General features: G+C 31.7%; 1 protein-coding gene across 3 annotated transcripts in view; it reads right to left on the reverse strand.

Moving 5' to 3' along the window:
* Positions 1-8,050: 8,050 nt before the first annotated feature.
* Positions 8,051-19,500, reverse strand: part of LOC118203432 (ras-related protein Rab-24-like) — a 44,215-nt gene continuing 32,765 nt past the window's right edge. For all 3 annotated transcript variants that reach the window (XM_085810182.1, XM_035375708.2, XM_085810180.1), the window contains 3 exons: positions 17,446-17,596; positions 15,661-15,729; positions 8,051-11,074 (listed from right to left, as the gene is read on the reverse strand). In XM_085810182.1, the coding sequence (XP_085666308.1) occupies positions 11,022-11,074; positions 15,661-15,729; positions 17,446-17,596 (273 nt within the window). In that variant the 3' untranslated portion in view covers positions 8,051-11,021. The remainder of the gene's footprint in view (positions 11,075-15,660; positions 15,730-17,445; positions 17,597-19,500) is intronic.

Consider the following 19,500-nt stretch of genomic DNA (forward strand, 5'->3'; position numbering starts at 1 on the left):
AGAGTCTACTGCCAGCGCTCAGTAAGGTATTGGAAAGAGTAATTCTTTACAGACTGGACTTCTTCCTGCAAAGGAACAACGCTTTGCATCCCAACCAATACGGATTCTGAATGGGCAGTTCAACTGAGCATGCCATAAAAGACTTAATGGCCACTATCAAACAGAACAAGGATAATAATTTGTAGTCAATGGCAATAGCCATTGACATCAAGGGAGCCTTTGACTCCCTTTGGTGGCCAGACGTAATAAATTCGCTGCACAATATGGCCTGCCCAACAGCCATTATTACCATCCTTCGCTCGTACCTTCAAGATCGAAGTGTACAAGTAACAACAGACAGCGGCATTTATGTCAAAAATGTCTTTAGAGGGTGCCCACAAGGGTCATGCCTTGGACCAACACTGTGGAATATAGTGGCAAAATCGGCATTTCGTCAGTTCGAGAGCGTAGAATAGGCTCGAATCATAGCCTATGCGGAAGATTTTATGCTAGTTGTGGCAGTAAGGAGTAATCTAGAAATGAGATCTCAATACTGTCTTGATCTGTTCTCCCAATGGGCCAGAGCATTGGGAGAACTTCAAGCAAGTTTCAGATTTCGGCAGAGAAAACTAAAGTTTTACTCATAGGACGCAGCAGGCAGCTAAGACGCAACCCAAGCATTCAACTCCATAGGATACCGGTAAAATATTTCCCCCAATTGAAATATCTTGAGCTATTACTCGACAACAGACTTTCTTGGATGCCACATGTCAGGAATCTTAAGACTCGAATTAGCATCCTAAGCAACAACATGAGACGCATGACTTCACATAAATGGGGTATCTCATCTAAGCTACTAAAAATTTGGCATAGAACCAAATTACAGAAAGAGTAATAACTTACGGAGCAGCAATCTGGGGTGGCGAACTTACCTCTCATATGAAAAGATCCCTGCTTTCTATTCAGAGACAGCAGCTATTTGAAGTATGCAGGGCCTACCGTACCACGTCAACACTAGCCCTACAACAACTGGCAGGAATTCCTCCCCTAGATTTGATAGTAGAAAGGGAGGCAGCTATCGTAAGGGTTACCAGGCTGGGTCAAACTTCAACACTCTGGGGTCATAGTTATCACCACTCGGACTACGAGGAGCAAAACAACTGCAATAACTTTCATCAAGCAGCTTTTAATCTCTCCGACGGCATCAGCATAAACGACCAACCAATTCAGAGGAACAGTAATAACCTTTTCACAGATGGCTCCAAAACTGAGAACGGCACGGGCAGCGCCTTCTGTAGACTGGAAAATGGAGTTGTAACATTCGAGTGGAAAAGTAAACTAGGCTTGAACAACTCGGTATACCAAACAGAGCTTCTAGCTATCAATGCTGCAATTAGATATGCGAACACATGTCAACAAGAGAAATTCTCCATACTCAGTGATTCGGCATCAAGTCTGGCGGCTATCGCAAGTCAAAGCAGCCGGAGTCCTTTGGTATACCGAATTCAGAAACAGCTTCTGACAATGCTTATTTCTCAAAGACCCACTTTAAAATGGATTCCCGCTCACACAGGAATTCAAGGCAATGAAGCCGCTGACCTACTGGCCTACTGACCTTGCGACAGAGTAGGAAGCAACAGGAAAAAAAAAAAGTGACTGCGACGACTGATGTTATTTTTTTTTCAGTCGTATATCGGATAATAAGGAATGTAGGATAAACGATACTTGCAGTATGCAGTCATTTAGAAATCGTTGACTGCGTAGACGTTGATCCATACAGAAGATGAAACTTGAAAGTAGTGGCAGGTTTAAATATTCCTTTTTGCTTTAATTGACATTTGCTGTGACAAATATCGTGGCACACTAATTGTGCCTGTTTAAAAAATTTAAATTTTCGATACAGTTGCGTTAAAAAGAGTGCAGCAGTCTAGCTAGGTCGAGAAACAGAAAGCAAGTGTGGCGTTCGATGTGCAGATTTAGCTCAAAAGAAGAAATGTTTCGGTTTGCAAATTTTAACTTCAAGTTTCGAATTAGCTGCGCCATCCAGTGTTATGTAAAAGATGGGAGGAAGAAATATCCAAATTAAAACAGAGTGTTAAGGGGCTATTGCAAAATTAATGTTAGTATTTTGATTTATATACTTTTTATGTTACATACACACACACACACACATATATATATATATGGAGTTAGAGCACATCATAAGAATTAAGAATTGCATAGGAACCCATCTCCCGGAAATATCAGCACTAAGTGGTAACAGAGATAGAAGATGGGAAAGGAAACAAGAGAGTGATTAATTTGAAGCATTTATTGGACATGAATAGAAATGGTGTACGACAGCTTGAATGTTACAACAGATGTTCGAAGGTTGCACCATCAGACGCCAAACATGCCTGACTCCAACGAACCACTGATTGCCGGACATGTTCAAACGCACCAAGAGTTTCTCTGATTGTAGCAGCTACGCAGGCGAGTCTTGCCACGAGATCCATTTCAGACACAAAATGGATCGTGATACACGACACGTTTGATAGCTACAAAAGGAAATCAAGGCTTGATAAATCTGGTAAGCGTGGGGGCCAGGGAACCGGTCCACCACGCCTTTTCCATCCATGCGAGAATAATCTATTTAAATGGCTACGAACATCCAGTCCAAAATGAGCAGGCGCCCCCATCATGTTGGAACCACCTGTTGCACCTCACATTTGGTGGAACATCGTTAAGTACGCCGGGAAGAACCTGCTTCAGAAAGGTCAGATAATTCGCGGCATTCAACCTGGATGGTAAAAAATACTGCCCGACTAAGCACTCGCCGACCAAACCCGCCCACACATTAATTTTGAAGCGTTGTTCTGTCGCGTGCTGCTGCACACCGTGTTTTTTTTTTTTTTTTTTTTTGAGCCCACAAATACTGATTGTGGTGATTGAATCCGCCATCCCTATTGAATTCGGCCTCATCCTTGAACAACACATAAGCTGGGAAATTAACTTCACGGGCACTTTCTTGTAGAACCACTGTGCGAAACGTACACATTCAAGATGGTCATCGAGGAGCAGTAAATGAACCCTTTGGAGACAAAAGGCGTTGAAGGACTCGGCGTTCAAGACACGCTGGACACCTAGTATGAGACACTCTTTATTGAGAGCCAATGGCACGTATGTTGGTCCTTGGAATACTCTCCACCATATTCAACACACTTTCTTCCCTAACAACCGAGCGCGTCGATCGTGATCTGCCACTTCTTAATGACCCGTATCGATCAAATTTTGATGCAGACATGCAAACAAACTGTGGTGTGGTTGATTTCTGTTTGGGAAGCATTCTCGATAAATGTGTGCAGCGGCTGCTCCATTACTCTCAGCTATTCCATACAAGCTCTCCGTTCTTTTAAATAATGCAATCTTTCTTTTAAATAATTCTTTTAAATAATGCAAATCTGCAAGCTCTCCGTTCGTATTAGCCTTCCATGCTCTTCGTATTGTGCCTACCGCATGAATGATGTAATCCTCACTTTCTACTGGCACTCTCCTGTACAGCAACACCTGGCGGCGTAGAAATGACATTTCTGGGCATAGTTTCCTATGCAATTCCCAATCCTTATGATGTTCCCTACCTCCCCCAGAAGTTTGTCACACATTTAAATTATTATGTATGTATATATATTATTTATTACTATTATTGCATTATTATTTGTTATTTTACCTTTTGCACTTTCATTTTTATTTTTTAGTTTGTAATACTATGAATTCTTATTTTAATTTTGATATGTTTGGATTTTGTGTTAAATCTCTTATACACGATTGCTAATATTAATATTGTTGAGGAATAACCTTGCTTTGACTCCAATTTACTTTAGAATCTTTAACCATTCAAATATGTGTATGTTTAAATAGCCTAATATAAAAATATGAAAGCAAAATATTAATTTCCAATAATCTCTTCATCTCTATTTTAATTCGGGTAATTTCCCTTTTCATAACTTACATATTGTGAACTGAAAGCCAGACAAACAATGTTGAAACTTTTAATAGCCAACGAGAGGACTGAAAGCAAAAATTTTTTTCCGATATGCCTCTGTCAACTTACTGCTACATGTTATCTTCAAAGTTATATTTCATTTACGTAAGAATACCGATTTATTTCTCCCAAAACTGGCGAAATGGTGCTCAATATTTATATTGGCTTAGAAATGTGCGTGAAACAAATAAATGGAATATTTAAATTTGCAACGACTGCGTCAAAGTGTGTTTTAACATATATCAACGTTTCCAAGTTATGACCATGAAATAAGTAATGTATTCATTCATAATGTTACTAATAATTACATGAGAAGATTTCTAATAACTAATTTATTAATTGCTTGTAATTAATGTTGCTGTTTTGGGCTGTTTTCTTACTATACTTTTTTTTTAATGTAGCACTATTTAATGAAAATATCAATATGGTATCAGAAAATTAAGTATTTCTGTTGAACTAAGCATTTTAAGAGTTTTTACTAATTTCTTAGGGAAGGTATTAAAATTTAATGCATTAATAGTAATTATAGTCTTGGATTATAGTTAAGTTTTTCTTATTTTTGCTAAAATTGTTGAATAATTATAAAAATGAAGTAAAATGTCAAATATTAATGAAATAATTTTGAATATTAGTACAGAAAATGTTATAAAATTGAAAATACTAATACTAAAATATAATAATATAATACTAAAAAAAATATATATAATACTAAAATTATGATATTTTCATTATATATCGTTACATTTAAAAAAAAACAGGGTAGTAAAAAGCAGCCCAACCCCATATTATAATGATCGTAAGAAATATTAATAATTTAAAAAATGAGAGATTGATGAAATTGAATATGGGTAATATAATTTAAAAAGGAAATGTATCAAAAAAGCAATTTGAAATTATGATAGATGAATATCATAATTAATGAATAATTGCATGTTAAGTTTAGAGTATGCTGTGGGAATACCAGTACAGAAACCAGAAGTCTATTTTTAGTGTATAACTGTTTCTTTTAATAAGAAAATCTTGATAGCTATCATTTTATTACCCAGTGTAATATTTTTTTTTTATTATAGTGTTTATGCAGTTCTCAAAAACCAATTACTTTGCTTAACACATGGAGGCCCTTACAAGTAATAACCGTGCCACCCTTGACCACTGGTGCAGTTACACACCAATCAATCAAAGGGGATATGCCCAATTTGATGGAAATGTTTATATTTGAAGTAATGGTATGGCCTTCCAATTTGGCAAAATAAGAAAACAGACTTGAAATATAACAAAAGGAAACCATAATTTCAGTAAGATATTACAGTATTTATGATGTTAAAATAAAATTTACCAATATGAAAATTAGTGTTATAAATTTGGATATTTGCTATAATTATAAAGATGTTAATGGGTGCATAAAATTGTGAGTAAATATGCTATTCTGAGAGAAAAGTTCTTGAAAAACCTTCTCAGAATAATTATGATTATGTGGACTCTGAAAACAAGAACATTTTCTAACTGGACTGAATACTGAAACATTGAAGTTTGTAGGAACTGGAACATTTTAAAAATAGCTGCCATGTTTTTGCAGAAACAGACTAAAGTATAAATAGGACTCTAAAAATTGCATTTATTTTCAAAATGCTGTAGTCAAAATTTATATTTTGCAATTATTTAAAAGATTACTTTGGCTAAAATTCTATGATTGATATTTCTTTTAATTTCTTACTGTTTCAACGCTTTTTGTCACTAAGCCTTTTTCTTTTCAAAGGGGGGCTATGTACAGAAAAATATTAAATTTCATTTGCAGTAGTATTTTTCTATTTTAATTTGAATATTTTGCCTTTCCATTCTTTACATATTGTAAACTGAAATCAACCAACCAATATCAAAGCTTATCAAAACGAGAAGACTAAACCAAAATTCTCCCTCCACAGAGGTTTACAAAATTGCTTTTCTATCTTGCCTCTGTCAACTTGCTGCTCTCAGAATTAGATTTTAACTACATTACGGTACCAATTTAATACTTCAAAAACATATGCTATAGTGCTGTTATTTATCTTCACTTAGGAATGTGTGTGAACTAAAAAAATAATAAAAGAAATATTTAACTGCCATAACTGATTCTACATACACTTCAACACCTATCTGTTTTGAAATTACTACATGTATATATCCTTCTTGTGGTGATGATGGAAAATGACCAACCATTATACCTTAAAAGCATAAACAAACACTGGTTCCAATAATTATTACATTCTTCAAAATGAAAACTCTCTAAAACCATCCAATATACATTAAAATGACAAATAAAATGTTTAATTTTGCTATAAAACTGAAGTGCATTACTTATCATTCAGAAGTTCATATTTTCCTGGCGATAATTTTTTTCAGAAAGAATCAAAAGTGAATATAAACAATATAGTAGCTAGGAATCTGTTTCAAACGAATTACATGCAAATGTCCTTCGTTTTCTTTGTGTAACTTTATGTGGTATAGCTTTTTGTTGAGGGGTTGTTTTAAGAAAATTACCACTCTTGAAAAGCAGCTGTAGCTTCTGGCTCTGTCCATGACAAGTTCTGTAAACTATACTTGCTTGAAAATGTTTATTAAATACTTATATGTTAATGTGAAGGGAATGCACCCAGTGAAATTTATATATAGGTAAAATTTCATAACTGGTTGAATTGGTATAGTTCTGCTCAACGAACTGTGCAGCTCTGCCCCAATACTGATGGAGAATGGTCCGAGATCTCCCACATCACTCAAAGAGGATTTTTGGCTCACCATTATTTTGAGTGCCCCCATGCCTTCTCTGGGATTCGAAGATCAGCAGATTGGTATGACATATGGCAAATTACTATACTGATTATGCCAGCAAAATTTATATGTAGAAAGATCAAAAGAAAAATTCATACAGTTGTCACCAGAAACGTCCCTTTTACAAGGACCTCCCCCCAAAACATTTTTCTAAAAAAAAGGAAGCATTATAAAATGTAATTAGAGATGTAAACAGAAATTATTGTGATGGAAATGCAACTTGGGATAACAATAAGTGCCTAAAATATTTAATTATTTTATACAAAATAACTTAGTTAAATATTTCTGATCATTATTACTGTTTTTGTCAGTGTTGTGTATTTTAAAAGTTTCATCTGGAAATTATGAATCTGCACTCAATTCCTAAACTGTTTCCACTTATTTCCCACTTTTTTGGGTAGAAAAACTTTAGGGGGGGGGAATTTTACAGGATGCCAATGCACATTTCTTCTATTTTTGATATTATTCCAGTCGACCAAGTTTATTTTGGTGCTAAGGGTCAACTGTGTGTATGCATATGGTTTTTATTGATTTTTTTTAATCTTCTAATTTTGGATTAAGATGCCTGGGAATGAAACAAACAAACAAATGGAAGAATTAAATTTGGAAATAATATCGAAAGTTATTGAAACTTTTAATTATGTGGTCTTAAAAAAATTCCTTTAGAACAGATTGCAGGCAGTCTGTCGAATTTGGGAAAAAAGAATATATAACAAGTCATATGCAAACAATGAAACACACAAAAAAGTATTGTCAAATGTAAAGTTTACGTTTAAAAAAAAAAAGAGAGAGAGAGAGACAGAAACGCACATTTCGTGCATAGACAGCGACAACTGTTATTTAATGTTACCAAAAATAGAGGCGTACATTTTCTGCACAGACAGTGACAACTGTGATTTAATTTTACCAAAAGGTACACTTTAATACACTTAATGTAGCACACTTTGCTACACTTTTGCACTGCACTAAGTATCACTTACGAAGGCTGATATGCTATTTTAAAGCAGACATGCATCTCTTACATGTTTGAGTGCAACTGGAATTATTTTAATATGTGATCTAAAAAGAAAGTATCCTGTAAATAAAGTCGTTTTTCAACTGCTTTTTTTTTTCAAACCTGCATATGCACTATATATATATATATATATATAAAGATAAAAATGCATACATCTTGGAAGAAAATTTATGTTCCACAGAATACAGTTTCTTCTCATGACACAACCACAGAAAGGAAATTATAAAATATTACGGAAAAAGTCATAAAATATTTTATTTTCTTTGCAAATCTATACAATAGTACAGCACAATTTTAAAAGCTCACTGAAAATATAACTTACAAAACTGATCAACATAATGTATTTCTTAAATTATGAAAAATATATCTCTAGAACAAGATATAGTTCTATAAAAAGCATATTTACAAGTAATACATGTATACGCAAACAATGGTCTTAGAATCTTGTGACAGATATTCAACATTTCTAACAAGGATAGAATATCAGATCAAATGTTTCATTAAGAAATGAACAACATCCCAAACTTAAAAAGAATCCTTGCAGACTGAATCTGTTAAGACATAAAAGTTATGGAGGCACTAGACAGCTAACATTCCCCTAACAAAACAGGGAAGATTCTTCCATTATTTTAAACCAATATAGAAATTAATATTTTAAAAGAAGAAACATACACCACAATAATCTGTTTTTAGACCACCCCCCTCCACTCAAAAAGGGGCTACAACTTTTCTTAAGAAATATTGAAATTATAAATTAGATTATAAATTTCTTCTTTTTTTAACATAAACATTTTAAGAACTTAAAATAATAATAAAGTAAAATACTGATTCTAAAAAAGCACAATTTAGAATTTCAGTAAAATCATCACCTCTCACTGAAGAGAGAAGGCTGCATTCCCTAATCTACATAAAAATATTAATTTCAAATAACAAATACATCTGCAAGTGTCATATCATGCTAGAAAGTTATATATTGCCCTGAGTAAAACAAACACATTTTTTTGGCAATAGTAAGCTGCACAACTCGCTCAGCATTACATCTGAGCAAATAACACATTTACCTTTCCTTTATAAAGCCAGCACAATAAGCCTTCTATTCAGAAAGCAGATGATTTACATATATGATGGAACACAATAGTATTCAGTTTGAACATTTTAGTACAGTACCATCAGGGCTGGTGCAGCCTATGCAACTGCAACAGCCAGCGCAATTTAGAGACTTTGAAACTTTTAGCATTTAGGAAGAAATAGAGCACCAGAATTTGCACCAGGTGGAAAAAAAATCTAGTCGCAGCCCTGAGTATTATTCATATTTCATGAAAAGGTGTTCTTTGTAACACAACATATATGACAATTTGTATCATATTCAGGTAAGAAACTTACCTTTGACATTATTTTAACAATTAACTGATATACCTATTAATGCAGATTTTCTCTCAACTCAGTAAATTTTCATCTCTTTCTTTATGAAGATTTGAAACGTTCCCTAATTTTATAAAGATTTACAGATTTTTATGCACAACATCCCCTTTAAAAAAATCACTATTAATCTTTTGTATTTCCTTTCATAAATTTTCAATAAGGCAAAATGCTCAGAATAAGGTCAGCCATAAAAAAATGCTTAAAGCATCTTTTGGCAACATCTCTAATTATGCTTCTGGTAAAATAAGCAAAATATGCATAACAAAAGAGAAAAATGCCAGAAATTTATTTTCAAGCATCAAAAATATACTTTCTCAAATACTAATATATTCTAAATTCATAAATAAATACTCAATAATTAAAAAAATATCAGTCACCAAATTAAAATATGCACTTCTTAGTTATTACATAGCTGTAATAAATGTTTTTACTAGTGCACTCAGCAAAATTTGCAATATAAACCAAAACAGAGAAACTGTAAAAAACTAACTCCAAGTAAAATTGTATACATTCAGATGTAATAACAGCAATAATGAAAAACAGAAGAAAAGAACAGCAAAATGAGAAAAGATAGCAAGCAAAATGAAAATAAAAACGAAATATATTTTTTAATCAATGTAAAACAAAATTAACACTGAACATACATACAAATATGCAATGAAAATCATAATTACTGAAATTATTCTTTGGGAGAACAATTCAAAAAATACTTCATTGAAAATAAATTTACAAACCAAATATGCAGAGTCCATATTTTTATAAACTTTACATAGCAAGATTAAGATAAATGTATAAAAATTTTAATAAGCTAACAAACAGCTTACTGTTGACTACAATATATATATAAAAAAAATAACATAAATGTAACATATTTATATATAAACACAATAACAATACATTATATTCTTAAAATTTCTCAATTCAAGCACAACATTAAATTTTAATACAATCAAAAACCATTCAACAGAAAATATTCATTATTTTACAGGTCTCACTTTACTAGGGACTAAAAAAAGCAGAGTAAAACAGTAAATTTTAGTAAATATACATTAATGATATGTTAAAAAAAAAAAAAAAAAAAAAAAAAAAAAAAAAACTACAGGAACATTTATACAGCAAGAAATAACAAGAAATAAAATATTTATACCAACCATTGATCCATCAGTTTAAAACATCAAAATGTTTATGGAATATCGAAAATACGAACTAAAAAATTATGTTATATAGAATCAAAAATAGATCCTATTGAATGTAGACTAGATTCAATTAATAAAACATTTTGCTTCTAATCATTCACAGTTTAAAATTAAACACTCAATTATAACAGATACCTGTGAAACTTTACATTACATTACATCAATGTAATCAGCTTATTTGCAAAATGCCTCCTTTAAGAGATTTTCGTCAAAAATATATAATAAAGAAATAATAAAAGAAAGTAACTAGGTTGAATATTAATGTATAGATAAAAAAATATTAGAACATTAAGTTAACCTAGCTTCTACAGCTAATAAATGCAGCTGAATTCTGAAGACATAAAATACGTACCACTTTGTGACAGAAATTTGCTTTTGCTTATTATTTAAATAAACATGTTCAATTGTTGGTACAAAACTACAGAAAATATTGTAAAATTTCAAATTACACAAATCAGACAGTTTTTAAATTAAATCACAAAAATATGAAAATATGCCATAAATGCACTTGTACAGATATTATATACATCAGTAAGCAGCTACAAAAATACTACATATGGGTTTGTATTATAAAATATCTTCCTTATGAACAACACCTTTTTGTTTTTCTTTCTTCTATATTTAAGATGTTAAAACCTACAAATTTTAAAAAGACTTAATTATCGATGATTCACAGTTTAAAATTTAATGACTGCAGATTTTGAACAATATGCATTATATCTCAGAGAAAGTAGTGATCTGTTTCAAACATTATAAACTAGAATATTATCTATCTTACATTATTAATTTTTTGTGACAGACAAATTAACATTTCAGCAATCTAAAAAATCACAGTATCACAGAAAATATAAAAATTTAATCTAAGGAAAATTCCAATAAGAAGTGTTAGTGAAGCTTAAATAAATTAATTTCATTCCCACTAATGAAAGCCATAGGTTGTAAATTTGTTTTGTACTTCTGTTTTTTCTGACCAGCTCCTCCTCACACACAAATAATCAACAGCTGAAGCACAAACCTTACAAAATATTCCCTGAAATTTTTCATAGGAGTATATGTTTACATGCCTTTTTAAACAGGATATTTTATGTTATTAACTCCAAATATACCATTCCAATAGCACATTTTTGAAAATCCAAGATAGGACACATTCATATGAAGCCTAAATTAAAGCCTCACTTTTAACATAACTATAAATGATAAACACGCACTTAATTTTACAAGACAGGGATTATGAGAGATTAGTAATTTTTAATTAAAATCATGTATTGTGCTGTATCTGCTAACACAATAACAATACATTATATTCTTAAAATTTCTGAATTCAAGCACAACATTAAATTTTAATACAATCAAAAACCACTCAACAGAAAATATTCATTATTTTACAGGTCTCACTTTACTAGGGACTAAAAAAAGCAGAGTAAAACAGTAAATTTTAGTAAATATACATACAGCATAATATGTAATAAGTAAATATACAGCATATTGTGCATAAAGCATGAAATTCATCTTGATTCTTCTTTACAGCTTTCTGGTACCATGACTTTTATTTAGAGGGGGGTAGGGGTTGATCATGTTCAGTCAACTTCTTATTAAGCATAAGTGAGATTTAGTTCCTTGGGAACACGAGGAGAAAGCATTTAAAGAGGTCAGTAAATGAAAGATTAGTAGCAGAAATATAGAATACTAATTTTCATTATTTTTTTCAGCATATTGTGCATAAAAATAGAAGCCATTAAGATTTACAGTTAAATAGTCTTCATTTGTTTATTTTATATATGACCATTAAAGATTTCAAACTTAAATGGCTTCAACTGGATTCTAAAGCATTTGTTGTCAATTTAAGTTGAAAATTATCTTTAAGTTATGGATAAATATCTCATCCAGATAATTTTGAACAAGATTAACAGAAATTTGAGCTAGTTGCACACAGATCTAATGATAAGAATTAGTCTATTTGCATAAATGGTACTGGAAGATGAAGGCGAATGAAGTTAAATATATGGAAATTTAAAAAAAGACAAAAGGAAAGATGCTATATAGGCAGATTATGAATTCAACTGGAAACATTTTTTTGCATTTATAACTGACGAAAGTTCTGTTTGATATAAAAAAATACAGTAGGATCATTTGCATACTTTCTGCACTATTTGTTACTATTACATATTTACTATATACATATTTTGGAGTGGGAAATATGAAAAATCATTTGCACCCTCACCACACTGTCAAACCAAAGATGTGTTAAATTACTACACCACAAGAGCAGACACAGGATGCCCCAATTCCTTACATCTTCCACATTTAAAAGGTGACTACAAGAAAAAACACATCTAGCACAATAAAAAATGTCTACATTTGACCAGTTAGGCATAAACATGTAGTGGGTCAAATGAAGGAGGTGACAAAAATGAGGGTCAAGTAAGGGAGGTAATGAAACATTACCATATTTAGTTAGATGCCACTGTACAGACTTTGATTACTTGAGAGGGAATCATACCTTCCTAACTGCTAGCTGGAATTCCAAACCAAATTCATAACTGCCAGCTGGATTTCCAAACCACTACATCACAAGGTCATGGTCAAAAGTGATGCCCTAACTCCTTATTATTTTATGAAACTTATGGGCTTTCTTGGTTTTTCTTCAGTATTTAGTTTGTTTGGGATGTTCTTTTGTAACATAGATACATCTGCTACAAATGCTAAAACCAAACACAAGTATCTAGGTTTTTGACTATAGAACTTTACATTGAGCTAATAGAAAATTCTATATATAATTTTTTACTTTCTATTCATTTTCTCTACTGCTTCACTGGTTTAATAAATGCATTCCTTATACAGGAGTAACAGCTCACAGTATTCCTTGATGGAGTAATTCAGCCATGTTTACACTTAAAGATACAATCCACATACTGTCTGATTAATTTACTTGACAACAAACTAATGTTTTCAAATGAGGTTTGACATAGTATTTTGATTTGCATGTTATTATTAACACTATCATCCATCACCGTTTCGCAGGCAAATTTCCTTAAAAAAAGATTTTATGATTTGTGATGTCATTAGTAACATATTTAGTCAGTGATCAAATGCTGAGGGATGAATATTTCAAGGCTTTTATTAAATTACTGATGTATATAAGACATTAATTCATCGGAGACATTCTGCATGTTTGCTATCGACTTTTTTATGCTACATATCACAGTTTCTGTAATAAGATTGCTAACATCTACATTTTGCATCGAAAGACAATGCACCTAGTCTAATAATGACATAAGATGATCATTATACTGTAGGTATGCACAACTCTAGCCATCTGTATTGAGTTATTTTGCTATGTAAGGCCTTTGCGATATACTCTGTATATACCAGTGGTTCTAAACCTTTTTTGCTCTATGCATCCCTTTCATCATTGCTAAGCAATTATTCTCACCCTTTCCAAAACTTGAAAAATACATTGATGTTTGGTAATTTAAATAAAATTTTTAATGTGTTTTATAAACTAAACAAGAACTACACAAACAGATAAATACCACAACTTGAATAAAAGCAGTTTTTTATATTCATAAACTTAAACTAAATACTTAACAAGTAAATGAAAGGCTGACCACAGGTCCCCATCCTGAAACTATGAAAATCCCCCAGGTGAGAAACCTTAGTGTATCTATAATCTTAATACATCACTCACTTCTCACAAAAATATTCTAAAATATACAGACATAAAAAATGACTAGTAATAGAACAAAATAGTAATCAATATGAAACTGATTTTAAAGTTTAGATTTCTGCAAGCTATATTTAATGCTTACCTAAAAAGTTACAGCTTCTGTAAGCTCATATTCAGCAAATAAAATTCTGTAGCTTATATTAAAATGAAATGATAGGTAACAAAATGCTTCATTACAATGAACTATTTTGGTACTGTTCTGTTATTAGAACCAGATTCAGATATCGCCAAAAGCTGGCAACCTGGCAAAAAATTCAAAGCATAAAAATAACAGGCTAAATATTTACGATACGGTTAAGTTGAAGAAAAATCCAAGGAAAAGAATAACAACAGATATTTGTAAAATTAGAAATTTTAAACGCAAATTAAGCAAATTGGGAAAGAAATAAAATAAATAAATAAATAAATAAATATTAACATGGAGGCATGAAATTGTGGACATAATTTAAAATGTCTGAAAACATTTGTGTTTTAGAATGCTTTTGCCACCATTACTCAACTAGATAAGAATAACTGGTTATGATCAATGCCACCTTAACGTTTATTTTGTCATTTGGCACAGCTACATAACCTTTCAATAGTTTGTGTATGACGACCAGTATCGGGATTGATAAAATTATATTTTTGGTTAACACTGAAATGTTAAAATCTGGCCTCTCTTAATTTTGGAATGTTATACCCTTTCGAACAGTCTAAATATATTATAGTATCATCAATAATATTTCTTTCAACAACTTCAAGCAAAGTTCCATCAAAGTGCTCAGGCACAGCAACTAAAAAAACATTCTTTTGCTCCTCGGCAAATACCACTTCACACCCACTGGGGTGGAAGGATACGATCATTTTCTTTTTTGAGGTGAAAGCATGTTCATCAACTTCAAAATTACCAGTGCCACCTATTTTAACTGATAGCCTAGACATAATGCACCACCACAACAACAGTGGAATGATTCATATCAAGCTGATAATGAAAATATTCAAAGGAAGTTAATTCTAAACAGCATACATAAAGGAAATGATTTGCTAAGAAACTGGAACTAGATCCTTCAAACCAATTTTGAGAATGTAACCCTTTTTTCCCTGGCATGTCACATCTTCATTTCGGCACTTCCTTCAATTGAAATAGAGCTTCATTTTATGGTTCTTTATGCACTTTCTTTCAGAGTGAATATTTCCTCCTTCCTGAAAAACTGTATGGAAGATGTTTCATCCTTAGATAAGTCTCAAATTTTTATATCCATGATAAATACAATAATAATAATAAAAACATAAATGATTGTTAAATCTTTAGAATTTGTATTCTTGTTGCCAATTTTGAAAAGGCATTCTTTTACTTTCTTTAAAAAAAGTAAACATTGTAGAAGTTTAAAAAGTAGATTTTTAAAGTAAATATTGGCAACTCCATATCAACCAATCTCTTGGCGAGTTTAGCAAAACACTTGGCGACGACTGCAGTCCCGATAACAGAACAGTACTATTCTTTTTTATAACTCACCATTTCCCACATTTTCAGTGACTATTTTCTCTCTCCAAAAATTTTCAGCTATTCTGTAAAACAGCTCATCTGGAAAAATAGATAATCATCAGTAATTTTTCCAAAATATATAAATTACATGAATGCTTATTATAAAAAAGGTTAAAATAACCAAACACAGTTGGATAATTTCTTTTAATATCTAAGAAAGAAAGCCAAATTTAACAAGTAAAGAACATTGTAGTAGTAGAGTAGAACAAGTAACAAATAGAGAATTTTATTCAAAATTATACTATTTACATAAGTATTAGATATTAAATTAGGAATATATACACTGCTCAAAACAATTAGGGGACATTATGATTTTGGATACACATAAGAAAATATTTTGATGTTTGATGTATAGGTGCTGCAAGATATAAATACAAAAGGAAAAATTAAATTTTATTGACAATATTTGTCGATAAAAAAAATGCTCAATTCATGCATATTATACAAACAAACTAAAAAAAAAGTGATTTCTTAGATACAGATGAGTTTCAGAAAGGGGTATGGTTGCCCCTGACCAAAAGCAATGTTGCACACCAATGAGGAATAGAATCAATGAGGGACTGAGGTACTGTCTCCCACTCCAGTAGAAGAAAGCTTTCAAACTGCTGAACTGTTTTTGGGGATGATACACAACTAGCAACCCTCCCAACAATGTTCCAAATATGCTCAATTGGGTTCATATCTGAGAAACATGCTGGCTAATCCATTCAAAGGATTCCACCATCAAAAAAGAAATAATCTATTAGCTGAATACAACATGAGCTGGTGTTATCATCTATGAGAATGAATTCATTCCTGATTCCTGCAGTATAAAGGACCACAATACGTCTCAGGATCTCATCCCTACATTGCTGAGTCGTCATTAGGGCTCTATTCCTGATAATGTGCAGGCTGGTGCAGCCACTGACATAACTATTGACCAAGAACATCACTCGACCTCTGCCAATCAGACACTTTCATGCACAAATGCAGGAGCAGTCCGTGTACCATGCTCTCTCCAGGTGAGAATCCACCAGTTGTTAGGTTGTACACTAAAGTGGGACTCGTGTGTGAAGGACTGATCGCTCTGTTTATCTCGTCCCCATACGAGATGCTACCACCTTCTGTGGGCACCTGTATCAATGAAACACAAACCATAGGTCTGCGAGCATATAAACCTACATGCTGGAATTGGTTTCAAACAATATGAGTCAAAACTCTGTTACCAGCAGCCCTCTGAAGGTGCTGTTGCAAGAAAGTGATCCTGATGTTTGGTGAACATTTCCAGTTTCCAAACACCAATTCCTTAGTCTGGAAATGACACTTTGAGAACTCTTAACACTTCTACTATAATGGACTACACTTGAACTGCTTCTAAATGACTGATGGCACTCCAGGAGCTTATAGTTAATTATTATTAACATGAAAAATTTTCCTTTTCTTCTCTGCAGCAAGTATATACATGCTTCATACACATATAGTTGCAATGGGGTATGCAGCTGCTACATGTCATGCTAAAAAGTTTGGAAAGCACTGGTCTAAACACACAACACATTAGTGTTTCAAATAAATCTAAAAAAAAAAAATATGTATACACAAAATTAGCAGCATACACACACACACATATATACATATAATTTTTACTCTATTAAAACTACACAAAGCAATTACTTCTTATTGGTATAAAATTAGGTGGACAAAGATATATTATTAAATTAGGTGGACAAAGATATATTCAATAAAATTTAATAAGATGGAAATACATTTAAAACTTACACACTCCTTCTCCTGTTTTACTAGATGTTTCAAATACTTCTGCATGTACCTCATCAGCATAATCTGTTAAATTATGATAATCAATGGCCCTTTGCTTACGATCATTTGCTATTAAATCCTTCTTTGTTCCACATAAGTATATTTTACATTTCTGAAATTAAAAGATAAAGAAAATGTACTTAATATACAGTTAAAAAACAGAATTTAGTTTAAAACAAGTAGCCATTACTTAAAAGGAGTAAATTACCATTAACAGAGAGTCAAATGACAGAATTCACTTTTTAACAGTTGGGTAAAATGACAATAATAATAATAATTATTATTTCCTTTTTCTTTTCTTTTCTTTTCTTTTCTTTTTTTTTTTTTTTTGTTTGTTTAAAAACTAAAACTAAGATAGTTAGTAGAAGTATTAATAAAATAATACTTATCAAGTTTAATGAAATGCATTTCTGTGCATTAATCTAGTATCCAAATGCAAACAGCATCAGATACAGAATTTAGTTACATAGCTTTCAGACCTATTTTACATTTATGTACGAACTGTATTCATTTTCATGGTTACAGTTTTTAAAAGCAAATAAAGATTCTGTATGAGTTAAAAACCTGGACATACAAACACAATGAATATAAGTAGATTATACAAAAAGTGAATATTAATTACTGAGAAAAACCATTCACACTAATGAACTGAAATTTATATTTTCGGACAATAAATACCAGCTTTCTTTGATGATTACTCAATAAATGGGCAAAATGATGCTTATTATTAAAATCATACCGAAAATTCAGTCATAGTTTAACGATTTTTGGAACTCAATGCCTATCTTAATTAAAAACAAGGAAAAATTTTACAAAACTGTTACAACAATATTAAGTGGAGTAATTTCACAACTGGTTTTGGTACTCTGGGTTTCATCTACAAAACAATGACAATCTCAAACATACATCCAATCTTAATTACATAGAGATTAAAAAAAGCAGCAAAAAGAAGCTCATCAGAATGTTTTGGTTATATTGACTGGATTGTTAGCATTGTATACCGATGGCTCAAGTTTCGATTACAAAACACTTTGAAATCCTTTTGGCACAAAATTAGCTTAAAAATATGAATGAAACTCATTTTACTAGACTAGTAGAATATAAATTTTTAAGATTACAACAATATTTAATCACATACGATTATTACCACACCAAAAGTACCAAAAATAGTAGACCAAAAGTATTGCATATTAATAATGATGTAGGATTTTGCATCAACATTTACCTTTCCAGAGATACAACAGATTGTTTCTGATGGCAATATCAGGCATAAAAATTAATCCAGTGACTTTGTAAGGAATGAAAAGCATTCTTCCTACATGTCCTTGGATTGTATTAGTAAGTAAATCTAATAGGAAATTCAATATCTTAGTTTGATTTTTGGCAAAGAATTTTTTTTTTTTCTCTTTTAAATTCCTTCTCACTAAACAGATCACTTTATAGTAGTGTCTAAACTAGAGTATACACTATAACTAAAGACCAGTTTGATTTGCCCAAATGGGTATTGCTGCTTATCAAGTCAACCTTTAAGTATTTCTCTTCTACATGCCAATGGTAACAGTCAGCATATATAATGCATCATTGGAAGGATTTGAGTTTGAATTCCAGCAAGGGTATGATTGGTTTTCCAAGATTATGCTCAAAAGAAGGGGGAACAACGTTAATGACTATATACTAATTACCAAAATAAAAAAAAAAAAAAATACTTACATAGACATGAATAAACTCAACAAGAATTTATAAGACATTTCCAGTCTGCTGAAGATGACTTCAACAACATTATAATAAATACTATTCTGCTAACGTGTCTACCTACTATACTAAGAACTACATCAGTACCAGTGACATGGCATGATTTTCACAGAAAGAGACTAAGTATGAAGAAAATCTTTAATCCTCTCTAAGATGATGTGCACAGACAAACGTGGTAGTCATTTTACAATGGTAAAATTCAGTACTACTGTTTATTAACATTCTAAAAAATACTGGTCATTTTTGGAAGACGTTATGTTATAG

This window comes from Stegodyphus dumicola, chromosome X2, assembly GCF_044657685.1.
Source record: "Stegodyphus dumicola isolate Sdum_Otavi_A_Nest chromosome X2, ASM4465768v1".
Taxonomy (NCBI): Eukaryota; Metazoa; Arthropoda; class Arachnida; order Araneae; family Eresidae; genus Stegodyphus; species Stegodyphus dumicola.